We start from the raw sequence: 12895 nt of genomic DNA on the forward strand, positions 1-12895 counted from the left end.
GCTTTCCAACCCATAGTTTCTATGAGTAATAACTATTTTTTCTTTCTCTCTCTCAACTCTATCTTTTTCTCCAATGGGAGTGCGACACGAGCTCCCTAGAAACTGGTGGTTTCTCCCCAATGGCGATTTCATGGTTTCTTGGTGCATTGGGTCAAGAGTAGACATGGTTTCTTCATGAAGAAACAATTTCTATGATTTTTGCTCTCTTTCTTCATTAATTACATTGCCATGTCAGCATTTTACCTACGTGGCAAGTTATTTAATGAGGATAAAAACCATCATCAATGCACCATTAGGACTGCCCTAATAGCTGTCTAGAAAATGTTTAAGCCGAACCAAAGGGGCCATGGCCATAACTCAAGCCAACAAGCCAGCTGTACCGCAAAAACTCTGCGACTCCCTCTCTCCCACCCTCCGATAAAAGCCCCAAGCCCCCAATCCCTCCATCCCACCCGCATATCACTCGCGTGCTCGCAAACAAGCCTCCGAGTTCGAGGCGTGGCGGCCCGTTTTGCATGTTGGGTTTGCATGCCGTAGCTCTGCCGGTGTTCCTCCCCTTCCGAACCCCTCGCCACCTCTCGGCCGTCTCGTGATTCGAATCACTGCTCCCATTACGAACGAGCCGCCGCCACAGCTGTTGCCAGGCTCAAGCGAAGGAAGGGCTCGGGCTCCCAGACGGGCCGGGGCGATCGATCGGAGAGGCGGCGACTCGGGATCGGGTGAATCGTCGTTTCATCTTCCGCTTGGTCCGAAACCCCGCCTCCCTGCGTGGCGTGATGGGCCTGCTTGGGTCCGCCTGTTGCCGCCTCGCCGTCGTCGTCGCTCACCAAGCGCGTCCGCCTATAAATGCTGCAGGCCGGGTCACGGCGCGGAGTCGCGGCGGCGCATGAGCTCTGACGCCGCGGGAGTACAGCGCAGCATCAACTGCACGAGGGGCGACGCGGGGGCGGCGGCGATGCCAACCTCATCGCCCTTTGTCGGCGACAGCAGCGGCGGCGCGGGCTCCCCGATCCGCGTCGACCGAATGGTCCGGGAGCACGGCTGCCGCTACGACATCTTCGCGTCGGACGCGATGGATACCGACGCGGCGTCGGCTTCCGCGGGGGCCTTCGCGGTGGATGGGGTCCAGTCGCCTGGCCGTGCGTCACCTGCCAACATGGAGGATGCCGGCGGCGCGGCCGCTGGGCACGCCGCGCGACCGCCGCTCGCCGGCTCCCGCAGCGGTTTCCGCCGCCTCGGCCTCCGTGGCATGAAGCAGCGCCTCCTCGTCGTGGCCAACCGCTTGCCTGTTTCCGCCAACCGCCGCGGCGAGGACCAATGGTCTCTTGAGATCAGCGCCGGCGGCCTCGTGAGCGCCCTGCTTGGTAATTCTGAGATTTAATCTCCTCCCAAATGCGATGTGCCCTTGACCTGGAGACGCATGCAACGGAATTCTGCGCTGACAGCTAGTATCTTAGTTCATATGAATTTTTTTTTCTGATGCTGAAGGCGTGAAGGACGTCGACGCGAAATGGATTGGCTGGGCGGGCGTCAACGTACCAGATGAGGTTGGCCAGCGAGCCCTCACCAAAGCTCTTGCCGAGAAGGTTTGGTTGCAGTTCCATGTCGTCTGGGTCAATAGAACAGTGACTTTTTGTTATCACTCTGATAATCTTGGATTGCTTGAACTTCGCAGAGATGCATACCAGTGTTCCTGGACGAGGAGATTGTGCACCAGTACTACAATGGGTACTGCAATAACATCCTGTGGCCGCTGTTCCACTACTTAGGACTACCACAGGAGGACAGGCTCGCAACAACGAGGAACTTTGAGTCACAGTTCGACGCGTACAAGCGTGCTAACCAGATGTTCGCTGATGTCGTGTACCAGCACTACCAGGAGGGGGATGTAATCTGGTGCCATGACTACCACCTCATGTTCCTGCCCAAGTGCCTCAAGGACCATGACATCAATATGAAGGTCGGGTGGTTCCTGCACACGCCATTCCCATCATCAGAGATTTACCGAACACTGCCGTCCCGCTTGGAGCTGCTTCGCTCGGTGTTGTGTGCTGATTTAGTCGGGTAAGCATACCTATGGATTTCCTGTGGGCTGTCCTGTTGAATTTGATTGTCAAACCTGAGAAATTTAATTGGGTATCCTTTTTATTCTTGATTTACTTAAAGTAACTTTATGACTTTGATTCTGCTTTTTGTGCATGTTGCTCTCAACGTCCGAAAAAATCTGTGTAATTGGTCTTTTCCTTGTCCACTATAAAGTTACTCTCTGATCGGTGTATAGTTCAATATTTTATTTTGACAGCATGAAAAGGATTGCTTGCCAGACAGCCAAGTGCTAGTATATTTATAACCTCCCAACAAAGTTTTAGAATATGAAATCAGGTGAAAATTAAGGTTCTAATTTGACAGCATGAAAAGGATTGCTTGCCAGTTCATTCACTGTATAACAGAGAAAGCGGTACTATAGATTGTGATGCTTTTTTTTTTTGTTTCTGTGACATATTGCTATCATGGTAGGAATGTATTGGATCCACAGTTTTGGTGATGTATTTTTTTTTTAGTTTGAACTGATCTGACCTATGTATGAAGTTTGGTTTAAATTCAAAATCCTAAACCTATTTAGTGACTTTTAGTTTTATGCAAATTTCCAAGAAATTTATTCAAGAAGGGACAAGATAAAAAAAATACAGGCCAATGTGTCGTATGAAATTATCAGTTTCATTTCTGAGTTATTTGATGGTGCTCTTATTATTTTTCTTCAGATTTCATACTTACGACTATGCGAGGCATTTTGTGAGTGCTTGCACTAGAATACTTGGACTTGAGGGTACCCCTGAGGGTGTGGAAGATCAAGGAAGACTAACCAGGGTTGCAGCGGTAAAAATCAAAACTGTTGTTTTTACTTAAAGTGTATTGTAACCTTATTTCCATTCCCTTGATAATTCCTTATGCACATTTCTTTGTCATGTTGATATTTATGAGTTATCCAAAACGTATGTGCGAAATGAGTGAATGATTCTTTTCATTCACTTGGCTGAAATCTTCAGTTTCCTATTGGGATAGACTCTGATCGTTTCAAGCGAGCATTGGAGCTTCCAGCAGTAAAAAGGCACATCAGTGAATTGACACAACGTTTTGCTGGTCGAAAGGTATGAAAACACTTGTCTTTTACTTACTCTAGAACGAACTTAAAATCCATTATTGTAAATGAAAACAAGTTCATCCATATATTTAGGTTTTACATGGAAAGATCTGTATCCAATTTTTTATTTATGTAATTTTGAATGTGGTCTTTCGAGTGTTTAATATTGTCAGCTAGCATGAGGAATTCACGGTAATCCTTTGATAAATGCAAAATGGTATCTCTGGTTATGCCTTGTTATTAGGATAAGGATTTGTTCTGTATGGTGCCCAAGAATACAAGGATAAGAGAACATTTCTGAACATTTGAATTGTTGCAGTTTTGCTTCTAGGTGACAATAATGAAAATTCAAACCTCTGAAGAATAAATACCATATCAGCCTGAAGCTTTATACTACCTATGGTCTCAAAAACATGTCGCTTATGACAATATTTGGTCAAAACTTAAAAACTACAAACATCATTAACTTTCTTGGAGACATGTAGGATATTTTTGTAGATATGTATCAGAAAAACACTTGCAAAATATCATAAATTTGAAGGTCTGTAAGAATGTATTCTGGAAGGTATTAGTGGCCAAAGGTATGCATCAAAGACCTTGCAAAGTCAAATGTTACAAGTTTTTGTGACTGGAGGTAATATCTAAATAACTGTACTGATAAATAGCTGGACTGTGGTTATAGTTGAGTGATAGTGTGGTACTACATTTCCCTGCATTTTATATTGATAAGCAGGCGGTGTTTCTGCTATGCTCACTAAAACATGTATTATTTACTCATCAGTTTAACATACCATGCACTCTACAGTACTGTGGGTGCTGAATGCCCTGGTAGTCTCATCTTTTTTTTTTCTTGTCTAATGCTAGCTGATCACCACCTCTCTTGGTGACAGGATACTGCTACTGATTTTCCTTTTATTCTGCTTAGCTCTACCTTGTATGTTTTAGTAGTTTTAAGTACTTGTCAGTTACTACTTTTCTAAATCCTCTTGCCATCACTATTTTTTTTTACCTTTTCCCCCCTTCATGTACGTTATTGTTACCTCTGTAACTCTTTCAACTTTGAATTTTGCCTTTTTTGCTGGCATTGAATATAATATATTGTTGTTCCTTCATATAGTTTTGTGTTCTTTGCTAATGTGATAGGTAATGCTTGGTGTTGATCGACTTGACATGATTAAGGGAATTCCACAAAAGATTTTGGCCTTTGAAAAGTTTCTTGAGGAAAACCCACACTGGAACGACAAAGTTGTTCTACTGCAGATTGCTGTGCCAACAAGAACTGACGTCCCTGAGTGTATGAGCGCTTTCTGTGTTCGCCCCTTCATTTGCTAATACTTAAAGCAAGTCTGCAAGCATGTGTGCAGCATAGAAGTTTCAGAAATATGATTTGCTTACTTGCATGAGTTCTTAATTTACAGCTTGATATCTTCTATATGAAATAAAATTCCCTTTTCCAAGTCAGTTGCAGTGAAATTATATTATTGTCATAGGAGGCTTTATTTGGGTATTTATTTATTGCATCTTGTTTAAAGTTCCAGCTGTACAATATCCATGTTTACTCTGAATAGTGAGACAGACAATCCTACTGCATTTTTTTTAATGCTACTGCATTTTTTTTTAATGCTACTGCATTCTTTATTTTGTAAAGAGTTTACTCAACTTTCACATTCTGAATCGTAAGCTCTAGGGATTCAATTAGTGCAGACATTAGAGTTTTGAAAGATTCCGTGTGCTTAAAATGTTTTGACTCTTGGGGATGCAGTGTCGTCCTCACAAGGGTGTTTTCAGCGACTTACATAGGGCTACTGCACTAGATTAGTGGTTAAATAACATCGTGTTACATCATGCATAATGATCTATTCCCTTTATTAGATGAAAAATTAGTGTGGTCCTAGAGTATCTGCAATTTCTAATATATTTGTCTCAAAAAAAAACATGTCCACAATATTACATTTTTATTAGCTTTCACAGAAACCTTTGTGGATATCCAAAACAAATGTGACCAGATGAAGCACTTTGTACGTGCAAAAAAAACATTATTATATTTATGTTAATGAATGTCTCTATAATTGTGTTTCATGCATACTTGGTCAAATTTCTAGGTTGTCTACAACTTAACGAACCCACGTATTTGTTTGTGGTTGGTTATTATTTATAAGGAATAAGTCTTATTACTACCTTGCTAGGTGTGCTATGTATCCCATAGCACCACTTCTTTTCAAAATGGGTTTAATGCTCTTATGAGAACCTAGCTTTGGGAGAAATAGATTAACATATTGCTTTACAATTGATTTTTGCTGGTTTTGTACCATACTGCTATTTATCTGTTCTTCAAGTTCAACAGGATTGTTTTTTTAATCACTGAATAACTAGTTATTATGATCTGCAGATCAAAAGCTAACGAGCCAAGTGCATGAAATTGTTGGGCGCATAAATGGTCGATTTGGAACGTTGACTGCTGTCCCTATTCATCATCTGGTAGTTTTCACACTTCCCATTGCTGCCTCCATATCTGTCTTAGGACCTAACTTTTCTTAAGCATTATACCACATCTGCTGTTCAGAAGGCACTACCCGTTTGTAAGGTTCTAATTTTGTAGAACTGGCATTATCTGATCTGCTGTTCTAAGTATTACAAATAAGTATCAATGTTTTAACACCTTGCATAAAAAGAGCTTCAATGCATCTTCTTTACAAGAATCTGAAACGATGTGTTCCTTGCAGGACCGATCTCTTGATTTCCATGCCTTGTGTGCTCTTTATGCAGTCACTGGTAATCATTAAAACTCTATTTATACTGAAATTTGGGCAGATGTGTTTTCTTCCACTTCAGTATACCTGATTTACACCAGAGTTTTAATGGATTTTTTTTATGCCTATGTTAATTTTCACTGTTTTTGTTCAGATGTTGCTCTTGTAACATCACTGAGAGATGGGATGAACCTTGTGAGCTATGAGTACGTTGCATGCCAAGGGTCTAAGAAAGGAGTTCTGATACTTAGTGAGGTAGCTGACCGATTATGCATGCCGTATTTTTTTTTTTCGGGGGGGGGGGGGGGGGGGGGGGGATGTTTTATTTATTTATTGTTGCTATTACTGCAATTTCAGTTTGCTGGGGCAGCACAATCACTTGGAGCTGGCGCCATTCTTGTAAACCCTTGGAATATTACAGAAGTTGCAGACTCAATACGACATGCTTTAATGATGCCATCCGATGAGAGAGAGAAACGACACAGGCACAACTATGCTCATGTCACAACTCACACGGCTCAAGATTGGGCTGAAACTTTTGTATTGTGAGTTTCTCATTTCCAGTAGGCCAGTTTGTCATTCGATGGACCAAGTCCCTTCGGTTATAAATTTGTTTGCCACTCAAGTTTTCTGATGATTATCCTTTTCTTTTTCATGTAGTGAGCTAAATGACACGGTTGCTGAGGCACTACTGAGGACAAGACAAGTTCCTCCTGGTCTTCCTAGTCAAACGGCAATTCAGCAATATTTGCGGTCTAAAAATCGTCTGCTCATATTGGTAATACTATATTTCTTATTGTATACTTGATAGTTGTGATCTTTTTTCATCATGTTGACTGGGCGTTCTAGTTAAAAAATGGCTCACTTGTATCTGGTAGCAACTTTACTCTCTGTAGAGTCGCTTTGAACAGTCGCATCTTTTGCTCTTATGCAGCTACTATCTTCACTCTGGTTGTTGCCTTACATTTTCTGGTAGACTAGATCATCATGACACATTTGTGGCATATCAAGTCTCCAGTGTTTTTTACATTGCTATAGGAATCCAGTAAAATTCTCGCTTTCGAATTTCCATAAGGCTTCAGGACCCTTGCACTTCCAACTACTTTATGAGTCACATTCGCCGTTGTTTGACAGTAACAAGTTCAACAATTCGTGTTATTTGTACATGACTGGATGTAGGGTTTCAATTCAACATTGACTGAGCCAGTCGAATCCTCTGGGAGAAGGGGCGGTGACCAAATCAAGGAAATGGAACTCAAGTTGCATCCTGACTTAAAGGGTCCTCTGAGAGCCCTCTGTGAGGATGAGCGCACTACAGTTATTGTTCTTAGTGGCAGTGACAGGAGTGTTCTTGATGAAGTAATACTCAAAGCAGACCTGTCTGTTATTTTAGGTTTGATCGATTGACTTTTATATTTTCCATTAGAACCAACACATCTTTCCATGTGTACAGAATTTTGGAGAATTTAAAATGTGGTTGGCGGCAGAGCATGGGATGTTTTTACGCCCGACTTACGGAGAATGGATGACAACAATGCCTGAGCATCTGAACATGGATTGGGTTGACAGCGTAAAGGTGTGTCTGTTTCATGAATAATGTTCTGTTGCGTCAAATTAATATCAAGCTTCTGATATCATTTTTTTTCTCCAGCATGTTTTTGAATACTTTACAGAAAGAACCCCAAGATCCCATTTCGAACATCGTGAAACATCATTTGTGTGGAACTACAAGTATGCTGGTAAGTGTTGATCTTCCAAGCATTCTTTTTAAAGAAGGTCTGCAGTAACATTTTATTTCCACCTTCTATTTCAAAGATGTTGAATTTGGAAGGCTACAAGCAAGAGATATGCTGCAGCACTTGTGGACAGGTCCGATCTCAAATGCAGCAGTTGATGTTGTTCAAGGGAGTCGGTCAGTTGAAGTTCGGTCTGTTGGAGTTACAAAGGTCAGTGGTGCTGTATGATGGTTCATGACGGTAGATGGTTTTCTCCATGTTAGCCTAGTTGAGGTTTTACAGATCATTTGTCTCCTTTCTATAGGGTGCTGCAATTGATCGTATTTTAGGGGAGATAGTTCACAGCGAAAACATGGTTACTCCAATTGACTATGTCCTGTGTATAGGGCATTTCCTTGGGAAGGTAATTTTCCAACGCTTCACGTTCTTGCTTTGATCTTATTTTTAGTTCTGTAGATAGGATAAAGAAACTTACGAATGAAGAAATGAAAGGTTTTGGAACATTCAAAATGCATTTGTTTTTAATGCCAACGAGACAGATGTCGACTCAATTAGAAAATTCAGTATTTATGGTTTTTTATGTGAAAATTGAAATATGCATGGATCAAGGTCAAACTGTCAAAGGGAAGGTGGGAACTGTATCTTTCCTCTCGTTTACTGGCTCAACTATGGTAAAATTGTAAAATACCCTGTTACCCATATTTACAAATCATTTTTGGGATAAGTTATGTCAGAACCATCAATGGTCATATAAAACATTAAGTTTGATACTGTTATGTTAATGAAAATTTTGAGCCACTAATGGAAGCATCCTCGTCAATCTTGTAATCCAACAATACAAAATGAGTATAGTAGTCTGAATGACTAGACAGAGTCTATTCTTCCGAGCAAAGTTGCTAGCTGTTTGGATATGCATGCAGATGGCAGTTCTGCAAAATTGAGGAGCTTTCTGTATGGATTCCACATGTTTCCATCCGATTGTTAAACGCTTCCTTAATGTCCATCTTTTTATGTACATACTGTAGAAATTCTTATTTAAGTCTGTTCATGTACTACTATACTGATGATTCTTGATTTACGATTTCTGTGCCTATTCTTTTCGACTTTGGTCCGTTTGCTAACATCTGCTTCCTCGTGTTTCAGGATGAGGACATCTATGTCTTTTTTGATCCCGAGTACCCTTCTGAATCCAAAATAAAACCAGAGGGTGGCTCAGCTTCACTTGACCGGAGGCCGAACGGAAGGCCACCATCGAATGGCAGGAGCAGCTCCAGGAACCCACAGTCCAGGACACAGAAGGCGCAGCAGGCTGCATCCGAGAGGTCATCGTCATCAAGCCACAGCAGCGCAAGCAGCAACCACGACTGGCGCGAAGGGTCCTCGGTCCTTGATCTCAAGGGCGAGAACTACTTCTCCTGCGCCGTCGGAAGGAAGCGGTCCAACGCCCGTTACCTGCTGAGTTCGTCGGAGGAGGTTGTCTCCTTCCTCAAGGAGCTGGCAACAGCAACAGCTGGCTTCCAATCCAGCTGTGCTGATTACATGTTCTTGGATAGGCAGTAAATAGATTGAAGCCTCCTCCAGGCTTTACCAGAGAAGCACCTTGGGAAGAAAAAAAAATTCATTCCTCGTATGCGCGACTGAGTTACACCGTAGCTAGTCAGCGTGCTGTACAATCCTGTACAAAATTTATGCTCGTGATAAAACTGCGAGAGGGGAGCAAATGGGAAAAGGATAAAGGAGTTTAGAGAGTTTCGTTGCTTCTGGTATGATATTAAATCGTTCGCCGGCTTTTGATTTCTCATTACGAATTTTTGAGATTGCGCTTTTGAACTGGTTTGCTACAGTTCTTCTGAAATACTCCTGCGCAATGAGGCCACATCTCATGTTTTTTTTTTTGTCTTACCTACTTATTACTAGTTATTAGAGACTGAAATCTTGTCTGGATGCATGCTTAGAGAAGGTGATGTTGAAAGGAGGTTTGTTGCAACGTGAGGCTGGGCAAGGATTGCAGACCCTGACGGAATCAACTTGCACAGGATCGGAGAAAGCAACCAATATACTAATGCAGCTCATGCAAGCAATGTGCCATCTCAATCATGAGCACTCTGTTCGCTCGATGGTTTATAAGCCGGCTGATATTTTGTTGTGAGAGAAAATACTGTAACATGACTGGTCTTGTTTAGCTGGGGGAAAATTTTGGAAAATTGTACTGTAGCACTTTCGTTGTTATTTGGCAATTAGTGTCCAATCATAGTCTAATTAGGCTTAAAAGATTCGTCTCGTGAATTTTGTCTAAACTGTGTAATTAGTTTTATTTTTTATTTATATTTAATGCTTCATGCATGCGTCAAAGATTCGATGTGATGGGAAATTTTGAAAATTTTTGTAAAATGAAGTGGAACTAAATAGTACTAAGCATGGTTGATACGGGGAAGCGAACAGGGTGGAGAGCTCCTGCTTGGATTGGGTGGCTTGATCCGTGGGGCTCCGCTCCAAATCCAACCGCATTCCTGCATTACTTGGTCAGACAAGCCACGGGCCTTCATGATTGCATATCCATTTCAGCAATGCACTTTTGGCATTTCTTATGTGCTCGCTTTCGTCACTTGATAATCTCACCCAGCTCCTCCAGTCGAGCTCATCCCTTGAAATCGGGTATTGTTTATTTATAAGTTTTTTTTTATAAAAACGATTCTTGCAAACAAAGAACTCTCCAGGTCCAAATTCCCGGTGGTACCTCAACGAATCCCTCGAAAAATCGCTGATTTTTTTTTTCAGTGACGCTAGCTGACATTTCTGAATTAGCATAAACTGCACATAGTTAAGTCGAAAACTCACATTAACAACCACGGACGATTGTCACATGATTTGCCAGTTTGCAAGCGCGGATATTAACTGGGCCGAAATGAAATGGCATGAAGAGTGTCCCGTACGTCACGTCAGGGTGGGGCAGCTAGAGGCCCAGAGCAGCCCCCCGTCCGACGCGGGTTCTCTTCTCTTACAGACATAAAATGCTCCGGCTACTCGCGTATCAAGATTCCCCAGCTGCCGAGGCGGATGGAGGAGGAGGAGTTCCAAGAAGCCGACGTCCTGTGGCCATGGCCGGACACGCCACCGCCGTCGCCGGAGAGGAGCTACGACTACGACGACCTGCCGGCGGCGGCTCCCGAGCTGTACCAGTACGACGCCGCCGCCGCCGTCGCCTTCTCGTGTGAACCGTTCAGCGAACCAGCTGCCTCGTGGAGCGCGAGCTCGACGAGCTCCACGTTGAGCGCCCTCCTGTCATCCGACTGGTCTGACGACGGCGGCGGCTTCTTCCTCTCTGGCGCTTCCACCGTGTCTGCCGCAGGGCTCGAGCTCGACGCGACGGAGGAGTTCCTGGAGGCGGACGTGCTGTGGCCGGACACCGAAGCCGACGAGGCGGAGGACGACGAGTTTTTGTGGCGGCGGCGTCGTTCCCGTCGTATAGAGGAGGCCGCCGCGTCGGCTGCGGCCGCTGTTTTCTGCGGTAAACGTGAAGGGTGCAGCGGACCTTTGGTGGCGTCGTCTCCGATCGATATCCCCATGGCCATAAGAGGTGCGGCCGCCGCCGCGCGTCGCCGTCGGCCGTGACGGCGTGCATCGTCGTTGCCCGTTGGTAGCACGCGGTCAGCGCGTCGATGGGTGTACTTGTTTTCCGCCGTGATGATTTTGCTTGCGGGTAATAGCTTCTCTTGTTTTTCCATGACGCTGTGTATAGGAAATGTGTGGAGAGGTGCCGAGATGGGGATCGGAGCGCAGCAAGCAGGCTGTTGTTTGGCCGTGGCTTGTCAATCCTAAATTTCCCGTTAAAATAGTATTTTTTTTATTTTTCTCTTATATAAATCAGTCAGCAGTACTTTTTTTTATGAGTTAACGACGATACAAATCAGCGACCAGGCTGAAGATTTCCTCTTCTTTTTTTTTTTTGGCGACCAAGATGTTATTGCCCTATTAGTTCTTTTTTTTTAGAACGTGTCTGAGCACGTGTTTCGTTAAGAGCGGAGTACTATTAGTTCCTTCTGTATTTTTTTCGAGTACTATTAGTTCCTTCTGCATTTTATTTTGGAATAAAATACTGACTAGGGTATTAGTGAAGTTTTGAGTGAATAGCGATCTTCAGCGAAATGTAACTAAAAGCTCTACAGAAGAACTGAAGAGCCTACATATATATATACGGGAAAAAATGCATGATGTTTCTTGTGTTCCGTCTTTTGGTGATCTGGGAAAGCATATATGGGATGCACTTGGCAAGAACATGGTGCAATGGGCGCATGCATCCGCTTGCAGTATTAATGCATTAGGCCATGAGGAACAATATGATGGTGTCATATATGCCAACTGTTGAACTTTAATTGAGCTTTGCTTATTTATATTCAATTATATCAATATATATCCAAGATCCATAATAAATGCTAGGTGCCACATATATCCTATGGATTACTACTATTTGTGATGCATAATAAGTATCATTAGATTAATCATTGAATTTATTTTTATAATATATTTATTTAGAGATATAAATATTACTAATATTTTTTTCAACAAATTTAGTCGAAAGTTTGACTAGCACAAAAATCTAAACGACACTTAGAAGGGATGGAGAGAGTAAGTACGGCTACCTCTGTAGTATTCATGCTTATTAAAGTAGTTTAAGTTTGATCAAATTTAGAGTAAATAGTATTCACATTTATGTCTCTAAATCAATTTATTACGAAATATATTCCATAACTAATATAGTGATACTTATTTTTTATCATAAATGTTAATATATTTTTTTGTAAAACTTTAATCAAACTTGAAATTATTTGATTTCTCGAAACACGAGAATTGTAACTTTTTTATGGAATGAGGGAAATCTTTAGTCGTATGAAGATTTTCTCTCGCGCTGCCGACAAAGCTAAACTTGCATGTGTTAAAAAAACACGAGAAAATTTATATCGTCGAAGTTACACTCATAGCTAACAAGGAGAGAAAAAACCGGAGACCAAAGGAAGGGAAGAACCATGTGTGTACGTACATGTCGTGGTCGAGTACGAAACCGAGTAGAGCTTGGACATGCTTATATATTGACCTCACGGCTACAGTCTCTTTTTTGGTCTGAAGTCAACCTTCCAACAAATTTAACTATAAAATGCTTTACATGTTAAATTGAATGTTTATTATAACTTATAAGTGATACGAGAAAATTTGTCTAGAAAGTTAGTTCATTTAAAACATAATTTTGATATATTTTATATAAATAAATA

General features: G+C 42.3%; 2 protein-coding genes across 5 annotated transcripts; both read left to right on the forward strand.

The window, feature by feature from the left end:
- Window positions 1–397: 397 nt before the first annotated feature.
- LOC136514059 (alpha,alpha-trehalose-phosphate synthase [UDP-forming] 1-like) lies at window positions 398–9432 on the forward strand. 3 transcript variants are annotated; one of them, XM_066508038.1, is made up of 18 exons: window positions 398–746; window positions 856–1364; window positions 1489–1586; window positions 1676–2064; window positions 2763–2877; window positions 3048–3149; window positions 4286–4436; window positions 5532–5620; window positions 5866–5914; window positions 6047–6147; window positions 6250–6437; window positions 6553–6670; window positions 7072–7251; window positions 7346–7468; window positions 7544–7631; window positions 7708–7838; window positions 7933–8031; window positions 8772–9432. In XM_066508038.1, the coding sequence occupies exons 2-18, from the start codon at window positions 887–889 to the stop codon at window positions 9186–9188; spliced, it is 2916 nt and encodes a 971-aa protein (XP_066364135.1). In that variant the 5' UTR covers window positions 398–746; window positions 856–886; the 3' UTR covers window positions 9189–9432. The 3 variants fall into 3 exon arrangements, with proteins under 3 accessions (XP_066364135.1, XP_066364136.1, XP_066364134.1); XM_066508039.1 differs by having other exon boundaries at window positions 398–719; XM_066508037.1 differs by having other exon boundaries at window positions 398–1364.
- A 611-nt stretch (window positions 9433–10043) lies between these two features.
- LOC136514060 (uncharacterized) lies at window positions 10044–11754 on the forward strand. 2 transcript variants are annotated; one of them, XM_066508041.1, is made up of 2 exons: window positions 10044–10283; window positions 10504–11754. In XM_066508041.1, the coding sequence occupies exon 2, from the start codon at window positions 10686–10688 to the stop codon at window positions 11238–11240; it is 555 nt and encodes a 184-aa protein (XP_066364138.1). In that variant the 5' UTR covers window positions 10044–10283; window positions 10504–10685; the 3' UTR covers window positions 11241–11754. The 2 variants fall into 2 exon arrangements, with proteins under 2 accessions (XP_066364138.1, XP_066364139.1); XM_066508042.1 differs by having other exon boundaries at window positions 10069–10150.
- Window positions 11755–12895: the final 1141 nt, after the last annotated feature.

This window comes from Miscanthus floridulus, chromosome 16, assembly GCF_019320115.1.
Source record: "Miscanthus floridulus cultivar M001 chromosome 16, ASM1932011v1, whole genome shotgun sequence".
NCBI lineage: Eukaryota > Viridiplantae > Streptophyta > Magnoliopsida > Poales > Poaceae > Miscanthus > Miscanthus floridulus.

Coding starts and splice junctions, on each gene's coding strand:
- LOC136514060 (XM_066508041.1), top strand. CDS start 10,686: ATGGAGGAGGAGGAGTTCCAAGAAGCCGACGTCCTGTGGCCATGGCCG.
- LOC136514059 (XM_066508037.1), top strand. CDS start 887: ATGAGCTCTGACGCCGCGGGAGTACAGCGCAGCATCAACTGCACGAGG. Junction 3,150..4,285: donor AACGTTTTGCTGGTCGAAAG/GTATGAAAACAC, acceptor CTAATGTGATAG/GTAATGCTTGGTGTTGATCG. Junction 7,839..7,932: donor GGTCTGTTGGAGTTACAAAG/GTCAGTGGTGCT, acceptor TCCTTTCTATAG/GGTGCTGCAATTGATCGTAT.